The following is a 21,168-nucleotide window of genomic DNA, read 5'->3' as shown; positions in this document are numbered from 1 at the left end:
AAACGTTGACAGTGTTTCTCCCTATAGATGCTGCCTGGCCTACTGCATTCCACCAGCATTTTGTGTGTGTTGCTTGAATTTCCAGCATCTGCAGATTTCCCCGTGTTTGCTAACCAAGAGACAGTGGGCTATGATTCATTTGTATCAGTATACAATGGTACAGATAAAGTCACCATTGGATTTTCCAGTACAGTGGTTTCCGGTTAATCAGTTCATTGGTTAATTGAGGCAGCTGTTTAGTTGGGAAAGCTCTTAAAGAACGAAAACTAATTGAGAAAATAGCCTTCATTTATTTGGGATACTGTGCTGCTTAATTGGGGCAGGAGACTGTTGCCAAACAGTTTCTGACTAGCATCAGTCTCATGAACTTGTGTGGCTGCTAAACACTACACTGTGCTTAGAGCAAACAGTTTTTAAAAGTGTCAGCTGTGTGCATTTGTGTTGGAAAAAGCAGTGATTTTTGTCACTGATCGCGGAAATAAGCAGTAGGACAATTTAGAATTGTTTGCTCATTGCAGTTTCAAGCATTCAGGCTTGGAGATGCTAGAAACATCTGTGAGTAAAAATGAAACAATTTCACTATTTCAACAAATTAGAAACTCGGAAGAATTTGAAGGTATCAACAAACATCTTGAATGTTACAATGAAAGTGAAGATTTTGAGGATGCGATCATACAAACATTGTATGAAGGCAGTCCAATACCAGTACTAGATGACTACAGTAATTTTATTCATTTTCAGTCAATCAAAAGAGCACATCAGCAAGTTGTTTGTCCATCCTATCTGACAATGACAGTGAAACCTGTGCTGGAGAATTTTTAAAGCTGTTGAACTTTGACAGTTCTTTGACTCCTGATGAAGGGTTTTGGCCCGAAACATCGTCACTACCTCCTCCCATAGATGCTGTCTGGCCTGCTGAGTTCTGCCAGCATTTTGTGTTTTTATTTATTTCCAGCATCTGCAGATTCACTCGTGGAACTTTGACAGTTCCACTTTTGACCTTGTCTGGGTCCAGTGGTATGAGTAGGGGTCTTCTTTGGTTGCAGTGGATAACCATGACATGCCTTATCATGCATGCCCTTGGCTCCATGAAGCCTTCTTGGCCATTGAATCTCAAAGTTGATCTCATCTGCCCAGTCTGCTGCAGCTGGCTTCACATGCTAGAACAGGCATGCCCCTATTTCACCAGTGTATGAGGCCTGCTGGCAACCCTCACCTGGTTTAACTCACTCGTTGAAGTGGCGTACCATGGTGTGGCCACTGTTGCATGCAAATAGCTCCTTGGAGCCACAGGTGAGAGCCAAGTGTCCGGTGGGGTTCAAAGGTGAGTGAGCTGCCTCAGAATGGACACGACAAGCCCTCAGACATGCCACCCCTCCCTGGACACGCCATACCTGGCATATTGTTTGGCTTTTCTATACCTTTTTAACTATTTCCATGAAACTTTGGCTAATAGGGACAGCCGCTTAATTGGGCTGACCCTGAAGTGTCCCAATTAACTGGTATCCACTGTACATTTCAAAATGAAAACAGTAGGTGGAATCTACCTTTTTATTGGGCAAGTGAAGGCAGATAATCCAGTGAATGTATGTAAATTGGTTTATTATTGCCATTTGTACCGAGGTACAGTGAAAATCCTTGCAGAGGTAGTACAAGTTAAAACAGTGCAGAATAAAGTGTTACAGTACAGTGAAGGTAGACAGTAATATGCAAGGTCATAACAAGGTAGATTGTGAGATCAAGAAATATACAAGAAAAACATTCAGTTGTCTGAAAACAGCAGGATGGAAGCTGCCATTGAGCCTGGTGGTACACACCTTCAAGCTTTGGTACATTCTACCTAATAGGTGTGGGGAGAAAAGAGAATGCCTGAGAGTGGGATCTTCAAATATACTGGCTACCTTACTGAGAAGCAGAAAGTGTAGACAGAGTCCCTGGAGGGGAGGCTTGTTGTTGTGAGGTACTGAGCTGTACCTACAAATCTCCAGTGTTTTGCAGTCAAGAGGCAAAGGTGAAAGTGCTGCAGAGGTTGTTATTACTATAAATGGCAGGATTGTATTTTATTTACTTAGAGACATAGCGTGGACCAGGCCTTTCTGGCCTATTGAGCCACGCTGCCCAGCAACCACCTATTTGACCCTAGCCTAACCCAGGGCAATTTACAATGACCAATTAACCTACTAACCAGTGTCTTTGGACTGTGGGAGGAAACGGAAGCACCTGGAGGAAACACATGCACTAAGGGGAAGGACATACAAACTTCTTACAGACAGTGCCGGAATTGAACTCTGAACTTCAAACTGACACCCCGAGCTGTAATACAATCACACTGACCCCTTTGCCACTGTGGTGCCCATCAGCTCACTCAAGATTTACCCTAAATATAAAGAAGAAAAATCAGCCGATGGCTTTTTCTACAATTTTGCATAATGAAGAGGATAGTGAATATCTGTTTTTCACACAGAGAATAGTGGGTGCATGGAATGCACTGCCAGCAACTGTGGTAGAGGCGGATACAATAGGGCCTTTTAAGAGACTCTTAGATGGGTATGTGGAGCTTAGCAAAATAGAGGGCTATGCAGTAGGGAAATTCTAATCAGTTTCTGGAGTAGGTTACATGGTTGGCACAACATTGTGGGCTGAAGGGCCTGTAATGTGCTGTAGATTTCTATGTTCTATGTTCTTTCAATAAGTTGAAATTATCTGCTCAGAAAAGAGGCACGGCCAGATTCATTGTACTACCTGAACACAATGTAATTGCCAAATGAATTAAGCAAGCCTTTGATCATGATGCAGTGTGGTGGTGATATGTAGCAAGACTACATTGAAGCCTGCTGGATAATACTCGATGAAGGTGTTCAAGAAGCACTGGGGATTTCTTTAGTAGATTTCACAACTGTACTTGGAAGTGGAACAGTTTAACAGTAAGGAGTGTTAAACTACACATGACAGAAGTCTGAAGACTGCCACTTTAGCCAACCTATGAATATTTCTTTCATTGAGCAGTGAAAACAAAGTGCAGATGTGTAGGAAGGCAACTGGAGGACTTTGTGCCATAGTATAGCACATTGAAACCAGGCAGTTACTTTGGACGAAAAAAGGACATTAATTGTGAGTTAGTATTGCTTGAAGTAAGTAATTGCTCTCTTGTTCTGCAAAATTGTTGAATGCAGAACCTGTCATGAAAATTCACTTGCTCAGAATTGTTATTGAGGACTTTGAGAGCTACTTGCATCCTTCTCCCTTTTTGACTCCGTGAGACTGTGTCCACATCGTAGGATGTGCCAGTGAAGGGCGGCGGAGGGTGTTTGGGTTAGCAAGTCCAGATAAAGGTTCTCATTGAGTTGTGAAATGGAATAGAGATCTTGTGCACATGGAAAAACATGTTCAGATGGATAAGGACGAGAGGGATTCATTATGCACACTGTTCCAATTATAATTAGATACTTCAGACTTATAAAAGGAAATACTGAAATACATAGCATAGGCAGCATCTGTTGAAAGAGTAAATTAACATTTAGAGTCAGTGACTAAGTGATGTAACAGATTTTAAACAATTAGATAAAGTCTCTAATGAGGATACACATAGTAAAGATTTAACTGACAAAATGAATGATGATGCAAGACCAAAACTGACTTGGGAGTTGTAAATAGGATGTGAAATTGCTGAACCCTTAGTGTTTCTGAAAGTTTAGCAGTGTCCAGTCAAAAGATGCAGTAATGTTCTTCCATTTAAAGTTGAGCTGCTTGGGAATAATGTAGGGAACATAGGACAGAAGGTGTGAGGAGAAGAATTAAAATAACAGATAATCCAAAGTTTGGCATGGAAATTCAGATTGAATGGTGATGTGCAAGAGTGGTACAATCCCTGTGTTGGTAGAATAGAAGTTGCACATCTCCTGAGCTTACACAGGAAATTGTGGAGAAAAGGAAAGTAGGGCATTGGAAGTGATTGAAGAATGGTCCAATATCAAAGAAGGAATAACCAATTTAAAATGTTAAAGCAGCAACATGCTGGAGATGTTAGAAATATATTTTTGGTTGGAAGGTGATGAGAAAGAGAATCTGTTAAGATTATGTTGGAGTGGAAAGGATTCTGATGAAGAGTCTAGGTCCAAAACAGTGACTGTTTATCCCTTTCCTGCTGACCTGCTGAGTTCTTCCTACATTTTTTGTGTGTTACTATGGATTTCCAACATCTGCAGAACCTTTTGTGTTTATATTAATATAATGGAAGTTTTCTTTGCTATTAGTTAATTTTTGATTCTCCTCAATTTTTTAGTAACTTTTATCTTTTGGAGGTTATATCAGCAAGTTGCTAAGTTTCTGTTCCAGTGTTGCCCACTGTCGTAGTCTTTCTTAATGCTTTTGTACTTGAAAAAAGAAAATATTGTTTTGATACTCTATAATCAATTAACTACTGAAAGATAATTCCAAATGCTACAAGGCATCGTTTCAGATCACCACAATTAATAAGATAGTGAGGATAATGTATAATATCATTTGATTATGTTAATTTCTAACCATTCATTGGGCATTTTGTAATCCTTATATGGATATTATATACAAAGCCATGTTATTGAATGATTTTGATGGTAGAGCTTTTTTTAACACAAAATTAACCATAACACTTGGTAAGATGCATGTAAGTTTTTTATTTTTAAAACAAAATGTGGGGGGTGGGGTGACAAAATTAAGTGGTCCCAATTTAAAGTGGGGTATGGAACAGAGTGACCTGCAAGCTCACATGTGAATCTTTGGATTTGGCAGTATATTGAGGTGGCTGTCAAAATCTAGATATGGAATCCTAGACTTTAGAAACAGTGGGGGAGATTATTTAAAGAAGACTTGATGAATATTTGGTTAGGTCTCAGTTATAGTATTCAGGTTTTAGGATGATGAGCTATGAGAAAGACTGTAGAAAAGATATATTGCATGGTACTAGATTATCTAGTACCATAGTAGCGTAGCAGTTAGGGCGACACTCTTAGAGCTTGTGACATCGGAGTTTGGAATTCAGTTCCGGTGTCCTCTGAGAAAGTTTGTATGTTCTTCCCATGTGAGCATCAGTTTTCTCTGGGTGCTCCGGTTTCCTCCCACAATCCAAAGAGACACCAGTTAGTAGCGTAATTGATCATTGTAAGTTGTCCATTGATTAGGTTAGGGTTAAATCGGTGGATTGCTGAGTGGTGTGGTTTGGTGGGCCCCTCATGTAAGAAAGGATGTGCTGACATTGGATCCTCCGGGTCTACTCACAATACTCCCAAGTGAGGCCTCCAGTGCCTTATAAAGCCACAGCATTACATCCTTGCTTTATATTCTAGTCTCAAAATGAATGTTAACATTGCATTTGCCTTCTTTGCAGCTTGTGAGTTAACTTTTGGAGAATCCTGCATGAAGTCTCCCAAGTCGCTTTGCACCTGACATTTTTGAATTTTCTCCCCACTTAGAAAAAGTCTGCGCTTTTATTCCTTCTACCAAAGTGCATGACCATACACTTCCCGACACTGTATTCCATCTGCCAATTCCTTGCCCACTTTCCTAATACATCTAAGTCCTTCTGCAGCCTCTGTGCTTCCTCAACACTACTTTCCTCTCCACCCATCTTTGTATTGTCTGAAAACTTGGCCACAAAGTCATCAATTCCATTATCCAATGTAAAACATATAAAGTGGTTCCAACACTGACCCTGTGGAACACTACTTATCACCAGCAGCCGATCAGAAAAGGCTCCCTTTATTCCTACTCTTTGCCTTCTGCCAACCAGCTTATGCTCTATTCATACCACAAACAAGAGAAAATCTGCGGATGCTGGAAATTCGAGCAACACACACAAAATGCTGGAGGAACTCAGCAGGCCAGGCAGCATCTATAGAAAAAATGTACAGTTGACATTTCAGGCTGAAACCCAATAACAGGACTCAACAAAGGTTTCATCCTGCCGAAGGGTTTTGGTCCGATCTTTGGTGCTGTTTAATCATATTACAGATCACAAAACAATAAACAGAAAATTAAGTAGAAATTGAAAAGTCATACATCCACCCCATGTTTTAAAGAGAAATTATCATGTGTAGCTTACCAAGAGTTGAAGTTAATATCGTGAATTAAGAAATAGTTCGAACATCTTTTGAGTTTTTCGGTCAAAACCACTGAAGACCACAGCTTTGTTATAAGATCCACAAGGATTCCAAAATGCTCAATGAATGGTTCTAAATTAAAATAAAGGCATTTCAAAATAGAAATATATTTTGAAAATATACGTATTCAATACACAACTTATTTAAGGTATCTGTATTTTGAACTATTGAAGTACCCTGACAAACATTATAAGTTTCTTAGAGCCAGAGAGTGGGCTGAGCTAATTATCATTTACTGTGCCATTCAGAGCCCTTGGACCTTGCACAACAAGATGTAATATTTTCAAGAATGAAGTTTTGTCAGTTCACTAATTACCTTAATGGAGACAACTTGTAAATTGACATATGGAGGAGCACTGAGTCACTGGAAAGAGCTTGGAGCTGTCTTTGATATGTATTTATGCACAGAAGTCTTGAAGTAACTGTTGATTTTGTTGTCATTTCACAAAATCACAAAATCTTAATGAGTTTTAAAGATTCTTTTGTGACACCTGCTGCTTGAGGAAATGTTGCAAATCCTAAAATACCGTTGACGTAGTTGACTGATCGGAATGAAGTTCACGATCTGTGCAAGAATCTGCCAAACTCAAAACATCAACCAAACAGTTAAATTCCAGATATAGTACTTTTTGTTGATATTATCAGTTCTTGAACTTCTTTAGTGAGATGCAGTCTCTGAAGCAGGATTTGGGCTATTGGTTTCTGTGCAAACCACTATGTGGTTTCATACAATAACTTTTAATTTCCAAATTGCTTTGTTTTGGTTCCTTTGCAGTGGGTAGCACCTCTGGCAAAGTGTGTGTCTATAGAGAGGAAAGAAGATCAAAAATTCTATCACACTATAGGCCTTAAATGATCTCCAAATCAAAGCCAGAGGGCATTTAAGGGCAAACTGGTAAGATATTCTTTTGAGGCAGCAGACAGTTGAGCACAAGCAGATGCTTCACTGTCCTGCTGTTCCATGATTTCTCCCCACAAATATATTTGCAGGATACATAGATTATGTATTTTATAGATCTTGAGACATATTCAGTCATATACCATCTTCAACCCTATGGGATTACTTGAGTGTACATAGGAGTGTGACAGTGCATGAGTGAAGAATGTGTGTATTTCTAGACACTAGACACTAGAATACTACAGTACAGTACAGGCCCTTCAACCCTTGATGTTGTGCTAACCCATATATTCCTTAAAAATGAAGTACTAAACCCATACTACCCCGTAACCCTCTATTTTTCTTTCATTCATGTGCCTGTCCAAGAGGCTCTTAAATACTCCTAATGTTTTAGCCTCCACCACCATCCCTGGCAAGTCAATCCAGGCACTCACAACCCTCTGTGCAAAAAACTTCCCTCCCTTAACTTTGTACATATACCCTCTGGTGTTTGCTATTCGTGCCCTGGGAAACAGGTACTGCCTATCCGCCCTATCTATGCCTCTCATGATCTTGTAGACCTCTATCAAGTCCCCTCTCAGCCTTCTACGTTCCAAAGAGAAAAGTCCCAGCTCTGCTAATCTTGCCTCATAAGACTTGTTTTCCAATTCAGGCAACATCCTGGTAAATCTCCTTTGCACCCTCTTCCACATCCTTCCTATAATGGGGTGACCAAAATTGAACACAATACTCTTTAAATGTGGTCTCACCAGAGATTTGTAGAGTTGCAACATGACCTCTCTACTCTTGAACTCAATCCCCCTGTTAATGAAGCCTAGCATCCCATAGGCCTTCTTAACTATCCTATCAACCTGTGCAGCTGCCTTGAGGGATGTATGAATTTGAACCCCAAGCTCCCTCTGTTTATCCACACTCTTAAGTAACCGACCATTAACCCTATACTCAGCTTTCTGGTTTGTCCTTCCAAAATGCATCACCTCACACCTAGCCGGATTGAATTCCATCTGCCACTTTTCTGCCCAACTCTGCATCCTGTCTATATCCTCTTGTAACCTTCGACAACCTACACCTCTGTCCACAACTCCTCCAGTCTTCGTGTCATCTGCAAACTAACTCACCCATTCTTCCGCCTCTTCATCTAGGTCATTTATAAAAATCACAAAGAGCAGGGGTCCCAGGACAGATCCTTGCGGCACTCCACCAGTCACTGACCTTCAAGCAGAATACTTTCCTTCCACTACTATCCCCGGCTTTCTTCTTGTAAGCCAATTTTTTATCCAAACAGCCAAGGTTCCACTGATCCCATGCCTCATGACTTTCTGGATGAGTTTCTGGTGGGGGAACTTGTCAAATGCCACGTAGACCACATCTACCGCCCTATCAATTTCTTTTGTTACCTCTTCAAAAAACTCAAATTAGGCTCGTGAGGCACGACTTTCCCTTCACAAAGCCATGTTGACTATCTTTGAGTAGACTGGACTTCTCCAAATGCTCATAGATCCTATCCTTAAGAATCTTTTCCAATGGTTTGCAGTCCACCGACATAAGACTCACCAGTCTATAGTTCCCAGGATTCTCCCTATTACCTTTCTTAAACAAGGGACCTACATATGCCATTCTCCAATCCTCCGGCACCTCCCCGCAGCCAAAGAGGATTCAAAGATCATAGCTACTGTTCCTGCGATCTCTTCTGTCTCTTCCCACAGCAACCTGGGGTACATCACGACCGGCTCTGGGGACTTAACAATCTTGATGTTTTTAAAAAGATCCAACACTTTTTCTTCCTTAATCTCCACATTGTCCAGCACACAGGCCTGTTTTATTTTGACCTCACCCTGATCAAGGTCCTTTACACTTGTGAATACTGAAGCAAAGTATTCATTTAGGACCTCCCGAACCTCCTCCGCCTCCAGGCACATGTTGCCTTCTTTATCTTTTAGCGGCCCCATCTTTATTCTTGTCATCCTTTTGTTCTTCACATTTGCATAGAACACCTTGGGGTTCTCCTTAATCCTACATGCCAAGGGCTTTTCATGCCCCCTTCGAGCTTTCTTAAGCTCCTTTCTGGCTACCTTATATTTCTCATGAGCCCCTCCTGCTTCCTGCTTCTTACATCTAACATATGCTTCCTTCTTCCTCTTGACGATTTGCTTCATGTGTTTCGGCAGCCACGGTTCCCTTTTCCTACCATTTTTTCCTTGTCTCAGTGGGACAAACCTATCCTGAACCCAGCACAAGTGGTTCCTAAACTTTCTCCACATTACTTCTGTACTTTCATCCTTGAACATCTGTTTCCAATTTACTCTCGCTAGTTCCTGCTTCATCCCTTCATAGTTGGCCCTTCCCCAGTTAAGCACTTTTCCATTTTATCTGTTTTTATCCTTTTCCATAGCTATGCTGAAGCTAAGGGAATTGTGGTCACTCTCACCAAAATGTTCCCCCACCAAGAAGTCTGCCACCTGACCAGGTTCATTACCCAGAACTAGATCCAGTATGGCCTCTCCTCTCGTCAGCTGGTCCACATACTGTGTCAGGAATCTTTCTTGAACACACCTGACAAATTCAGCCCCATCTATTCCCCTTGCAGTCAGCAGGTGCCAGTCAATATGAGGGAAGTTGAAATCAACTAGGTTTCTCAAGGGTTCTTCTTGACAGGGTCCTTTGGTGGTTGAAGAGTTGCTCCTTGAATGCACTCTGCACTGAACACCTCAGGTTCTTTTTTGGGAGCACCTACAAATGCTGCAGCCTGTCACCATAAACCAATGTTACTTAGCTATATTTTTGCCCAGGTTATAATAATATTTATTCCTTAAGAGTTAATTTTGATGAAAAAATTATTATATGGCATCTTAAAGTCATAGTCATACAGTACAAAAAAGATCTTTTGGCCCTCTACTCTCCATGCAGACTATTAAGTACCTACCCCTGCTAACGCATGCAGAATACTGCAGGAACTCTAGGATCTATGGAAAGGAATAATCAGTTGATGTATCAGGCCGATGCCCTTCATCAGGACCCGTTTCTGCTAAGCCCATTTGCCAGAATTTGGTATTAAACTGCTTTTGGAATTCCACATATGACACCTCAAGTGCATTTACAGCATCTATCACTTCAAAAGTATTCAAATTATTTGGATTAACTTTGAATTCAACAAGTCTTTGGTGGGTTTATCTAATTAGTTCACATTTGTTCAAGTGACTGCTAACTCTGCCCCGATATTGTTTTATATACAGTGCCTTGTAAAAATATTCAGCCCCCAACACTGTGTTCACATGGATGAGTATTACAACTAGGGATTTTGATCAATTTAACTGAGAATTTTTATTTGCGAATCACATGCTCCTTTTTTTCCCCACAGCAGAGCCCAAAAAACAAGGAAAATTGTAAAACATGAAAACCTAAAAATTCAAAAACCGAAATGACAGTAGTTCAAAAATATTCATCCCCTTTTACTCAGTTCTTAGTTGAACCACCTCTTGCAGCTGATACAGCCAGTAGTCTTTTTGGTTAAGTCTGCACCAGCTTTGCACAACATGATGGAGCAAGATCTGCCTTTTTGCAAAATTGCTCAATCTGTGCCAAGTTATTTGGGTGGTGGACAGCAATCTTGAGACCTTGCCAGAGGTGCTTGGTGGGGTTAAGGTCAGGACTCCTGACACGGCCAATCAAGGACATCAGTTTTCTTCATTTGGAGTCATTGAAAAACAAACTTTCTCCTGGTTTCAGCTTTCAGGTTTTTATCTAGGATCTCTCTGTATTTAGCAGCATTCATCTTCCCATCACTCCTGACTAGATTTCCCATCACTCCTGTTGCTGAAAATCATCCCCATAGCATGATGTTACGTTCATCATACTTTACATTAGGGATGGTGTTAGCTGGCTGATTCACAGTGTGAAGACAAAAGAGCATTTACTCTCCACATACCGCTTGGTGTTGAGGCCAAAAAGATCCATTTTAGTCTCATCCAACCTCAAGACCTTCTTCCACATCTTTATAGTATTTTCTAAGTGACGCTTTGCAAAGTTTTTATGGTCAAGGATATACCGTTTTTTTTAGCCAGGGCTTTTTCCTTGCCACTCTTCCTTTTAAATATCCTTTTTGTGCAAGGCCTTAGAGATTGTGGATCCGTGAACTTCAATCTCCAATTGCATCCACTGACCTCTGCAGCTCACTCAGAATGACTGTTGCCGTTACACTAGCCTCACTTCAAAGTGCCTTTCTTCTCCAGTGACTAAGTTTAGAGGGGTGGCCTGACCTAGGCAGCATGGCTGTGGTTTCAAATTTTTCCACTCTTTCCCAGTAGACTGCACTGAGCTCCGAGGTATATTCAGTACCTTTCAGATGGAATTGTACCCTTCTCCAGATTTTTTCTTCTCTATTATTATTTCCCTGACTTCTCTTGAATGTTCTTTAGTCTTCGTTTTGGTTTGATCTGTTGAAAATCTACCATACTATTGGATCTTACATAGAGGGGTTATTTATTCTTATGAATTCATTGAAACCAGGCGAACCTGTAATTTTCTACATCAACAACTTGGGTGAGTAGGTTAGTTAATACATATATGTTGCACCTGAGGAAATTTAGCATAGTAGTTACAAAGGGAATTTCAGCCTCACAATTTCTTTTTAAATGCTTAGTAAATTGTTAACAGGTTTTGGAAATTTTCTTTTGATTTGACATGATGTACATTTTGTAGAGTAGCTCAAAAATTTGACACCAATATATTTTAAATTTAGAAAATGAGACATTAAAATATGGTAATAGTGTTGGGGACTGAATACTTTTTCAAGGCACTGTGTGATAAGAGAATGAGGCATTTTGTGGGTCATATGAAAATTGGCAGTGTGTTTGACAGTACTGGAGAAGGTTGTAAACTGGAGAAAATCTTAATGGATTAAGTCAGCACGGAAGTGTACAATGGAATTTAATCTAGAGAAGTGAATTAATAGATTTATTGTGAGCTAAGAAGAGTGTATGGAGAAAACGAGAGTGCAGATGAAAAGCTGAAGAATGAAGGGAGAATATTTAGTTGATTTTGTTTTGAAACGTGGAGGCCAAGAGGAAATTTAATTGAAGTGTAAGAATTTGTGAAGCCTGGCCAATCTACTTTATCAAAATGGTGAACAATTAGTGGCCACACAGTATATCTTGGTTACCTTGGAAGCATTTGAGGAGAGTTGATTAAAATAAATTTTCACTCAAAGGACTTCATCAGAAAGAGTAATGCAGAGTCAGAAATGCTTTTCTTTTGAAATGTACTCAGATGTGCTCTGAAAGCTACAAGACTGGATTGAGATCTGGAAAATACAAATAAACTAAGATTGTTTTTGGCTGGCATATATATGATGAATTGAATGACTGTGCTGTAACTGTGTCTGATTCTGTGATATTTAGGAATCAAAGGTAATTCGTAAGATTACATTGATCTCAACTAATTTTACAGAATATAAGATCTCACTTCACATAGAGCCATCTATTATTTGGCAGTGCTTTAGATATGTGAAATGCAAGATCATTGATCATCCAAATTTGACAAGCTCCAAAAATAATACTGGCCATCCTTGTCCTACTGATTTAAAAACCCTGTTATCTAATCATCAGGCAATGATTTCTGAGGCCCATATTAGTATACATTAAGTTTACTTTTCCTGATGGGTTGGCCAAATTTATATGCATAAGTTGTATAAAACTTATGAATATAAATTTGACTAAATCCAATTGGACGAAGATTTATGATCCTCGCTTGTGGGCAGCTGCATATAAATTAATGTTCAATAATCTGATAGCATCATACTTCAGGATTGTTATTCCATCTGCTCAGTTAATGCTGTTTCAATAATGAACCCACATGAATCAGGGTTTCATGTTGCCAGACTGCAAATGCAAGTTAGTAAAAAGCAGAGGAATACTGAGATTTCACTCAGCTGATGCTGAAGTTTTCCCTTTATTCTCAGCTACATAGTGCTCTGCACCCATTCTCTAGTAAAACCATTCAGGATTTCATACGTGCAGGCATGTAGATTATTATTAGCTGATCTGTGATGTGGAACTGTAATTATAACTATTAAAATGCATTGGAAACTGCCCAAGCTAGCTCCTTCCCATCAACTCCCTCCCCTCCCAACCCAACTGTAAAAAAAATGCATTGGCTGCTGCTGTGAACATGGTAAATATTTGTCTAAAATGGTGCTTAACAGGAAAAATAAAAACCTTCCAAGTTCGTATTTTTTCTTGTGAAACATTACAAGGCTCATTAAAAGGCTGCAGTAGTAGAATGAGAGTTTGGAAAGTTGCAGTTCCTTCACTGCAAAACTAAAATCTGACATACCAAAAAGCCTGAATCAGTCATCAATTTGCTCAACATACATTATGCCCACAGACCTAGTTTTTCCATTTACTCCAGTCTTCCAGCATCTGTAGTCTCCCTTGTGTCTGTGTTTTCATTTTTCTATAGTTCTTCCTGGGTAATAGTACAGTCATAGAAAACTACAGGACAGAAACAGGGCCTTCGACCCATCTAGTCCATACCAAACTATTAAACTGCCTAGTTCCATTACCCTGCACGTGGACCATAGCTGTCCATACTCCTCCCATCCATGTACATATCCAACTTTCTCTTAACCTTTGAAATCAAAATCACATCTACCACTTGTGGTGGCATCTTGTTCCACACTCTCACCACCTTCTGAGTGAAGAAGTTTCCCCTCTTGTTCCTCTTAAACATTTCACCTGTCACTTTTAAGCCATGATCTCTAGTTGTAGTCTCACTCAACCTCAGTGGAAATGTCTGCTTGCACCTACCCTATCTATACCGCTCATAATTTTGTTTATCTCTATCAAATCTCCCATCAATTGTTCTAAAGAGTAAATTTCTAACCTGTTCAATCTTTCCTAATAACTCAGGTTATCCAGTCCTGGCAACCACCTTACAAATTTTCTCTGTATTCTTTGAATCTTATTGACATCTTTTCTGTAGGTAGGTGATCAAAACTGCGTACAATGCCCCAAATTAGGCCTCACCAATGTTTTATACAACTTCAACATAACATTCCAACTCCTGTACTCAGTACTTTGATTTATGAAGGCCATTGTGCCAAAAGCTTTCTTTACAAACCTACCTACCTGTAACGCCACTTTCAATGAATTATGGGTCTGTATTCCCAGATCCCTCTGTTCTCCCGTGCTGTTCAGTGTCCTACTGCTCGCTGTGTAAGACCTATCCTGGTTGGGCTGCAGTTGTCTGCTTTAAATTCCTTCTGCCATTATTGCAGCTGGTCCAGATCTTGCTGCAAGCTTTGGTAGACTTCCTTACTGTCCACTACAACCACAATCTTGGTGTCATGGGCAAATTTGCTAATCCAGTTAACCACATTATCATCCAGACTGTTGATATAGACAAACAACAATGGACCTAGCATCGATCCCTATGGCACTGCACTAGTCACAGGCCTCAAGTCAGTGAGGCAACCGTGTACTACCACTCTCTGGCTTCTCCTGCAAACCCAACGTCTAATTCAGTTTATTACCTAATTTTGAATGTCAAGTGACTGAACCTTTTTTGGCTAACTTCCCGTGCGGAATCTTGTCAAATGCTTTGTTGAAGTCCATGTACACAGCAGCCTCAACTTTGCCTTCAGCAACTTCCTCAAAAAATACTTTCAGATTGGTTAGGTGCAAACTACCACATACAGAGCCATGCTGACTATCCTTAATCTGTCCAAATAGTCATTTCGGGTCCCTTAGAATACCTTGCAGTAGCTTTCCCCCTACTGATGTCAGGCTCACTGGTCTATTATTTCCTGGTTTATTCTTAGAGCTTTCCTTAAACAGCAGAATAACGTTAGCTATGTTCCAATTCTCTGATAGCTCACCTGTTGATAAGGATAATTTAAGTACAGTCGGCCCTCCTTATCCGCAGATTCTGCATGCACGGATCGGGAAAACCCGGAAGTGCTCTCTCCAGCACTCATCGTTTGAGCATGTACAGACTATTTTTTCTTGTCCTTATTCCCTAAACAATACAGTATAACAACTATTTACATAGCATTTACATTGTATTAGGTATTATAAGTAATCTAGAAATGACTTAAAAGTACAGGTAGTCCCTGGGTTATGAATAAGTTCCGTTCCTGAGTCTGTCTTTAAGTCGGATTTGAAGTCGGAACAGGTACATCCGGTATTATTTAGCATCAGTTAGTCAAACGTTTTTCATAGTATATAGTACATATTTTACCTTTCTATGCATATAAAACACTGAAGAAACGTATGTATTTCAATAATTATACCACTGCGTTGCTTAGTAATAATTGTAGCTTTCATCGGGGCAGGGCCTTTCACATGCTCCATTAAAATTGTTCCGATCGTTGACTGACTGTAGCCTAACGCTTTTCCAATGACCAGTGGCATTTCACCTCTTTCTAATCGTTTTATTACTTCCACCTTGTTTTCAATCATGATCGTGATTATTTTTGTGAACAGAAACACTGCGGATTCAGAGCTGCGCTGGGTCCTAATGTCCACTGCAGTGAGACATGTTAAATAAAGTCCGGGGTTCTGTTGGGTCCTAAAGACCACAACACTGATACAGGTTAAATAAGGGACTTGAAAATCCGTGTTTTTTTTTGTATCCGCGGGGGGTCTTGGAACCAATCCCCCGTGGATAAGGAGGGCCAACTGTATATCTCTGCTAGGGCACCTGATATTTCTGCACTTGCCTCCCACAGGGCCCAAAGGAACATCTTGTCAAACCCTAGGGTTTGAGTTGTGTAAAGAAAGCAGACAACTCCTTTGTAATCTCTATAGGGTCAATGACCTCGCTGCGGCTTTGGCTGGCTTTTGTAGACTGTGTCAGTCTTCCGAGTAAATACAGATGCAAAAAGTCCATTTAAGATTTTCCTCATCTCTTTTGGCTCCAGGCATAGTTTACCAGTGTGATCTTCCAAAGGACCAATTTTGTACCTTGCTATCCTTTTGCTCTAAACATATCAGTAGAATCCCTAAGGATTCTTCTTCACCTTGCCTACTAGAACAGCCTCATGCTTTCTTTTAGCCATCCAGATTTCTTGAGTGTTCTCTTGCATTTCTTAAACTCAGAAAGTACCTCATTTGTTCCTACGTGCTTATACCCACTATGCACCTCCTTTTTTTCTTAACTAGGGCCGCAATGTGTTTCAAAACCAAGGTTTCCTAAACCTGTTATCCTTGGCTTTTATTGTGACAGGCACTTATAAGCCTTGGACTCTCAAGATTTCACTCTTGAAAGCCTCCCACTTACCAAGTACACCTTTGATGGAAAACAGCCTGTCCCAATCCACATTTGCCAGATCCTTTCTGATAGCATCAAAATTGCCCTTTCTCGAATTTAGAATCTCAACATGATGACTAGATCTATTCTTTTACATATGTACCCTGAAACTAATGGCATTATGATCACTAGGTGCAAAGTATTCCCCTACACAAGTTTCTGTCACCTGCCCTGTCTCATTCCCTAATTGGAGATCAAGTATAGCACACTCTCTGTGTGGTACTACTGTACATTTCCTGGACGTACATGACAAACTCAATCCCATCTAGTTCTTCTACAGTACAGGAGTCGCAGTTAATATGTGGAAAGTTAAAATCACCTACTTTCACAATCTTGTGTTTCTTGTGATCTTTCTCCAAATTTGTAAATCCTGTGGACTTTTGGGTAGTTTATTAACATGGGTCACCTTCCTTTTTTGCGATGGGGGCCGGGGGGGGGGGGGGGTGATCACAACCGGAATATAGGTGATAAGTCAACTATAAGTTACTTATAAGTGGCTAATACACAATTTTGTTTCTAAGAGGGTTTATCTGACAAATTTAATATTAAATACACAGCTCATATTTTCCTCACATGAATATAGTGATAAGTCAATTATAAGTTACTTATAAGTCAATAGCATCATAACATTTTAAGTAACATTTGAATATTAAACACACGGTGCATATTTTCCCCGTATGAACATATAAAATCATTGCAACACACCAATATCGCTGAATCAGTGGGAGCCCTGGGCTTGTTTACCTGCAACAAGACGGTCCCATGGAGGGGTGATGGGAAACAGCGATACTCGAAGGGAGTTCCTTATGTCCAGTCTATTACGCAATTTAGTATTCATTGCAGAAAACACCGCTTTACAGAGATATGATTTTGGAAATGGAAGCAACGTTTTCAGTGCTTTCGTGGCTAACTCAGGATATTCAGCCTTGACTTTGATCCAGAATGCCGGCAGAGATGTTATGTCAAACGTACTTTTCAGCCCACCGTCATTTGCAAGCTCGAGGAGTTGATCTTCTTCCCGCGCTGACATGGATGATTCACCGGGGACATTCACAAATGGGTCATGGACCCACTCTTTTGCATGTCTTGTGTCATCTGCGGTTGGGAAGTAACGCTTGAATTCAGTCGACAGCAAAGATAGGTGATCATGCACCAGCTGTGAGAAGGATGGTGCAGCCTCAGTCTCTCCCAAAGTCCCAGCTAAAGGTGGGAACATGTCAAGTATGCCCCGTCCACTCACTGTCCCCACAGTTCCAGTTTGGCTTTGAAAGCAGACATTTTATCTACCAACTTGAAGACAGTTGTCATTCTCCCCTGAAGTGACAAATTGAGTTCATTGAGCAGGTTGAAGATGTCACACAGATAAGTGAGTTTTGCTATCCACTCCTCGTCACTGAAGTGTGCTGCCAGTGGTGACTTTTTTCCTGAAAGGAATCTCTGTAGCAGCTCTCTTAACTCAAAAACCCTGGCCAGGACTCTCCCCCTTGATAGCCTCCTGACTTCAAGAGAAGGCGTTTGAGCTCTGCATCCATTTCCTCATAACGCTGCTCAAACAGACGTGAGTTAATGGCTTTTTCTTTGATGTGATTGATAACATCACTCAATACGCTGTTAAGATCAGGTGACATTTTCCGGCTAGCCAGCATTTCCCTGTGTATGACACAGTGTGTAGACTGGCATTCAGGAGCAACCTCTTTGACTCAGGTAGTGAAACCAGACAGCCGTCCAGTCATAGCTGCAGCCCCGTCTACGCAGATTCCAACACAGAATGACCAGTCCAGTTTGTCTGACATGTAGTCATTCAAGGACTTGAATAGTTCTGCCCCAGTTGTGTTAGTCGGCAGTGGCAGTGCACACAACTTATCCTCGTGCACATCATCTTGAAATATATATCGCACATAAAGTATTGCCTTGTTGACATCGGTAGACTCGTCGACCTGGATAGCATACCATGGTGACTGGTTAAGCCGTTCCAACAGTTGTGCTTCGATGTCCTCCGCTATGTCATCAATTCTCCTTGAAACTTTGGTAGCTGAAAGAGAAACCTGTGCCATCTTGTTAGCTGAAGCTTCTCCCAACAGTTCACGGCAGATGTCCTTGGCAGCAGGCAGAATCAATTCTTCACCAACAGTGAAAGGCTTCTTAGCCTTAGCAATACGGCTAGCCACAAAGTACGACACTCTCAGAGCAGCATTTATGGAGGTGGTGGCTGTCAGCACTGGCTTCTGTCCCGCTTACTCACTTTTTTTCCACTCAAAAAACTCAACGGGTTTGTCTTTAAGTGCAGGGTGCTTAGACTCAAAGTGCCGAAGCAGTTTTGAGGGCTTCATTGCCTCATTAGACAGCTTGTCTTCACATATCACACACAGGGGGCTTGGAGCTTGCGAGTCACCGGTTGTATTAAAGCCATATTTTATGTACGACTCGTATTTTCTGTTGAGGGAAGCTTTCTTTTTTTTTGCAGTCTTGGCCTCAGCTGCCTCTGCAGGTTCTCCAGTCTGCCATGACATTTTTGCTAACAAGTAATGCCACCTCTCCCCTTAATCCCTCCTACTCCAAAACAAAGGAACTCTGGAATATTGAACTGCCAGTCCTGCCCCTCCTGCAATCAAGTCTCACTAATGGTTACATTGTCATAATTCCATGTGTTGATTCATGCTCTGAGCTCATCTGCCTTTCCTACAATGCTTCATTCATTGACATTGCTCAAGGAATTTCAGTGTCACTACTATCCTGCTTTAACTGATTTCTGTTTAGCTACATTTTGTTTACTAGGGCCTTGTATTTGAATCACTCCTACTTCATGACAGCTGAGTTCTGAGGTAGGCTTGCTGCAAGTTTCTGCACTTGTAATCCAGGCAACCTTGACCCATGGGTTTATCATGTTCAGAATATATAGAGTGCGGAGCTTTGTTCTGTGAATGCCGAAGGATAGCAGTCATGCCTGAATGGTTGACATAACTCTGGCATTTCCACCAGTTAAACAACATATCTAGTTTCAAAAGGGAGCTGATTAAATCTCTGATGTAACATTGTGTTTAACATAGTTTTCCTTAGATAACCCCTCAATAAATATGTTCCAAGGTATTTCTCAGGTATGTTTTTGAGAAGGAAAACTGATTCTGATTTACATAGTTTGATACTGGGGCTTAAGGTTTGTTAGTAGAGGTAGGTTTTAATGAAGTTTTTTAAAGGAAAGAATGGTGGTGAGGTACTGAGAGTTTGCGAGATAATTGTAGAGCTTTCATGGGTTTGATAGTTGAAGGTTGGCAAAGGTAGAATCATTAAGTTTGGGAATGATCAAAAGGCCAGATGATGAGAGAGATTATCATTGGACAAATAGGATTGGAGCAAGTTGGAGAGAAGAAGAGGGTTGAAAGTATGAATGGATTAGAAAATTGATAAGAGTTTTAAAATCAGTTTTGCTTAATTCAGGAATCATGGGATATCATTTAACATAGGAATGATCAGGAATTTCTGTAACTTAGAACATAACCAGCAGGGTTTACAATGTAAAGTTTACAGAGATGTAATCGAGGAAGCTGGTTCTGAATCCAAGTGGGATCATAATCAGGTGCATATTTCAGTGGTAGAAATAGAAGGTCTTAGAAAGTAGTTAAAATTAGGCAGGAAACTAAATTCAGGGTTAAGTGTAAAATCACAATCCAACAGTCATTTTCAGTTTCATATTTCCATGGAGAAGGATGAACTTTATGGTCAGGGAAGAAAGATGATGGCAGAAATCTCTGTACATGAAATATATTTCAAAGTAAAGGTGATGTGTGATTTGGTGGAGAGCTTTCTTGTGGAGGTATTTCCATGCTCTTGCTGCTCCTGTACTTTGTTGTGTTCATTGTAGACAACATTGTAGTCCTTATGTTTAAACAAAGACCTTTATTGGGGGTAAATTTACCATAAGGCCATTAGACATAGGAGCAGAATTAGGCCATCTGGCCCATTGAGTCTGCTCTGCCATTCTATCACAGCTAATCATTTTTCCCCTCTCAGCCCCACTCCCATATCCAAATTCACTGTCTAGGTTGACACTGGATAGTTACTTAATGCTATTCTTTCTTTTTTAACATGGTAGTTATGGTGCTATACCATACCATTTTTTTTTACAAGGCAGTACAGAGTGATTATCATTGAATGATAATCCTGATGATGTAAAGGCCAAATAAGGAAATGATCCACCTCCTCATCCAAGTCATCCAAGCCAAATTAATAGCTTTAAAAAGAAGCAGATTCGCATTTAAGATGGTACAGGGCACTAAATCCTTCAGCACCACAACTTCTCATTACTCACTTCCTTACTGGCACAGCAAATGTGGGAGATTCTTGATGCTTGTAACTGATCCACATCATTGCACATGGACTAACCACAGAATTTCGGCTGTGGCTGGTGACTGCATGTGCTGTTGCAGAGAATATATCATTGGGCAACTTGAGTCAACAAATCCAATGATGTAGCGCTTATATGGCTTTACATTTTTTGCCTGAGAGAAGTGTGTTATTTGCATGAATAACTATTAATATATAATTTATTTTCATCATTTGTAAATGGTGGACTTCCATATTTCTAATTCTTCAAATTGGCTTCTATTTTTATTATGATTTTTTTGAAATTCAGCACAGCACCAGTAAAAAAGGATGATATAATAGTCTTGTGCTTTATATTGGAAAATAAAACATTCTCTTCCTTCTATCCAATTAGGCAACCACATCCTACCTGATGAAGATTTGGCTGCCTTTCACTGGAGTTTACTAGGTCCAGATCATCCTCTAGCCTCATTAAAGGTAAAAATTATTATTATGTTAATAGTAATA

General features: G+C 40.3%; 1 protein-coding gene across 3 annotated transcripts in view; it reads left to right on the top strand.

The window, feature by feature from the left end:
- LOC140741793 (constitutive coactivator of PPAR-gamma-like protein 1 homolog) overlaps nucleotides 1-21,168 on the top strand; it is a 137,976-nt gene that overhangs the window by 33,339 nt on the left and 83,469 nt on the right. For all 3 annotated transcript variants that reach the window (XR_012102140.1, XM_073072182.1, XM_073072183.1), the window contains exon 3: nucleotides 21,056-21,138. Coding sequence is in view for 2 of the 3 variants with exons in the window: in XM_073072182.1 (XP_072928283.1) it covers nucleotides 21,056-21,138 (83 nt within the window). In the remaining variant the exon portion in view is untranslated. The remainder of the gene's footprint in view (nucleotides 1-21,055; nucleotides 21,139-21,168) is intronic.

This window comes from Hemitrygon akajei, chromosome 19 (assembly GCF_048418815.1).
Source record: "Hemitrygon akajei chromosome 19, sHemAka1.3, whole genome shotgun sequence".
In the NCBI taxonomy this organism is placed as follows: domain Eukaryota; kingdom Metazoa; phylum Chordata; class Chondrichthyes; order Myliobatiformes; family Dasyatidae; genus Hemitrygon; species Hemitrygon akajei.
The sequence above is the reverse complement of the archived record's forward strand: the minus strand, read 5'-3'. Positions and strand labels throughout refer to the sequence as shown.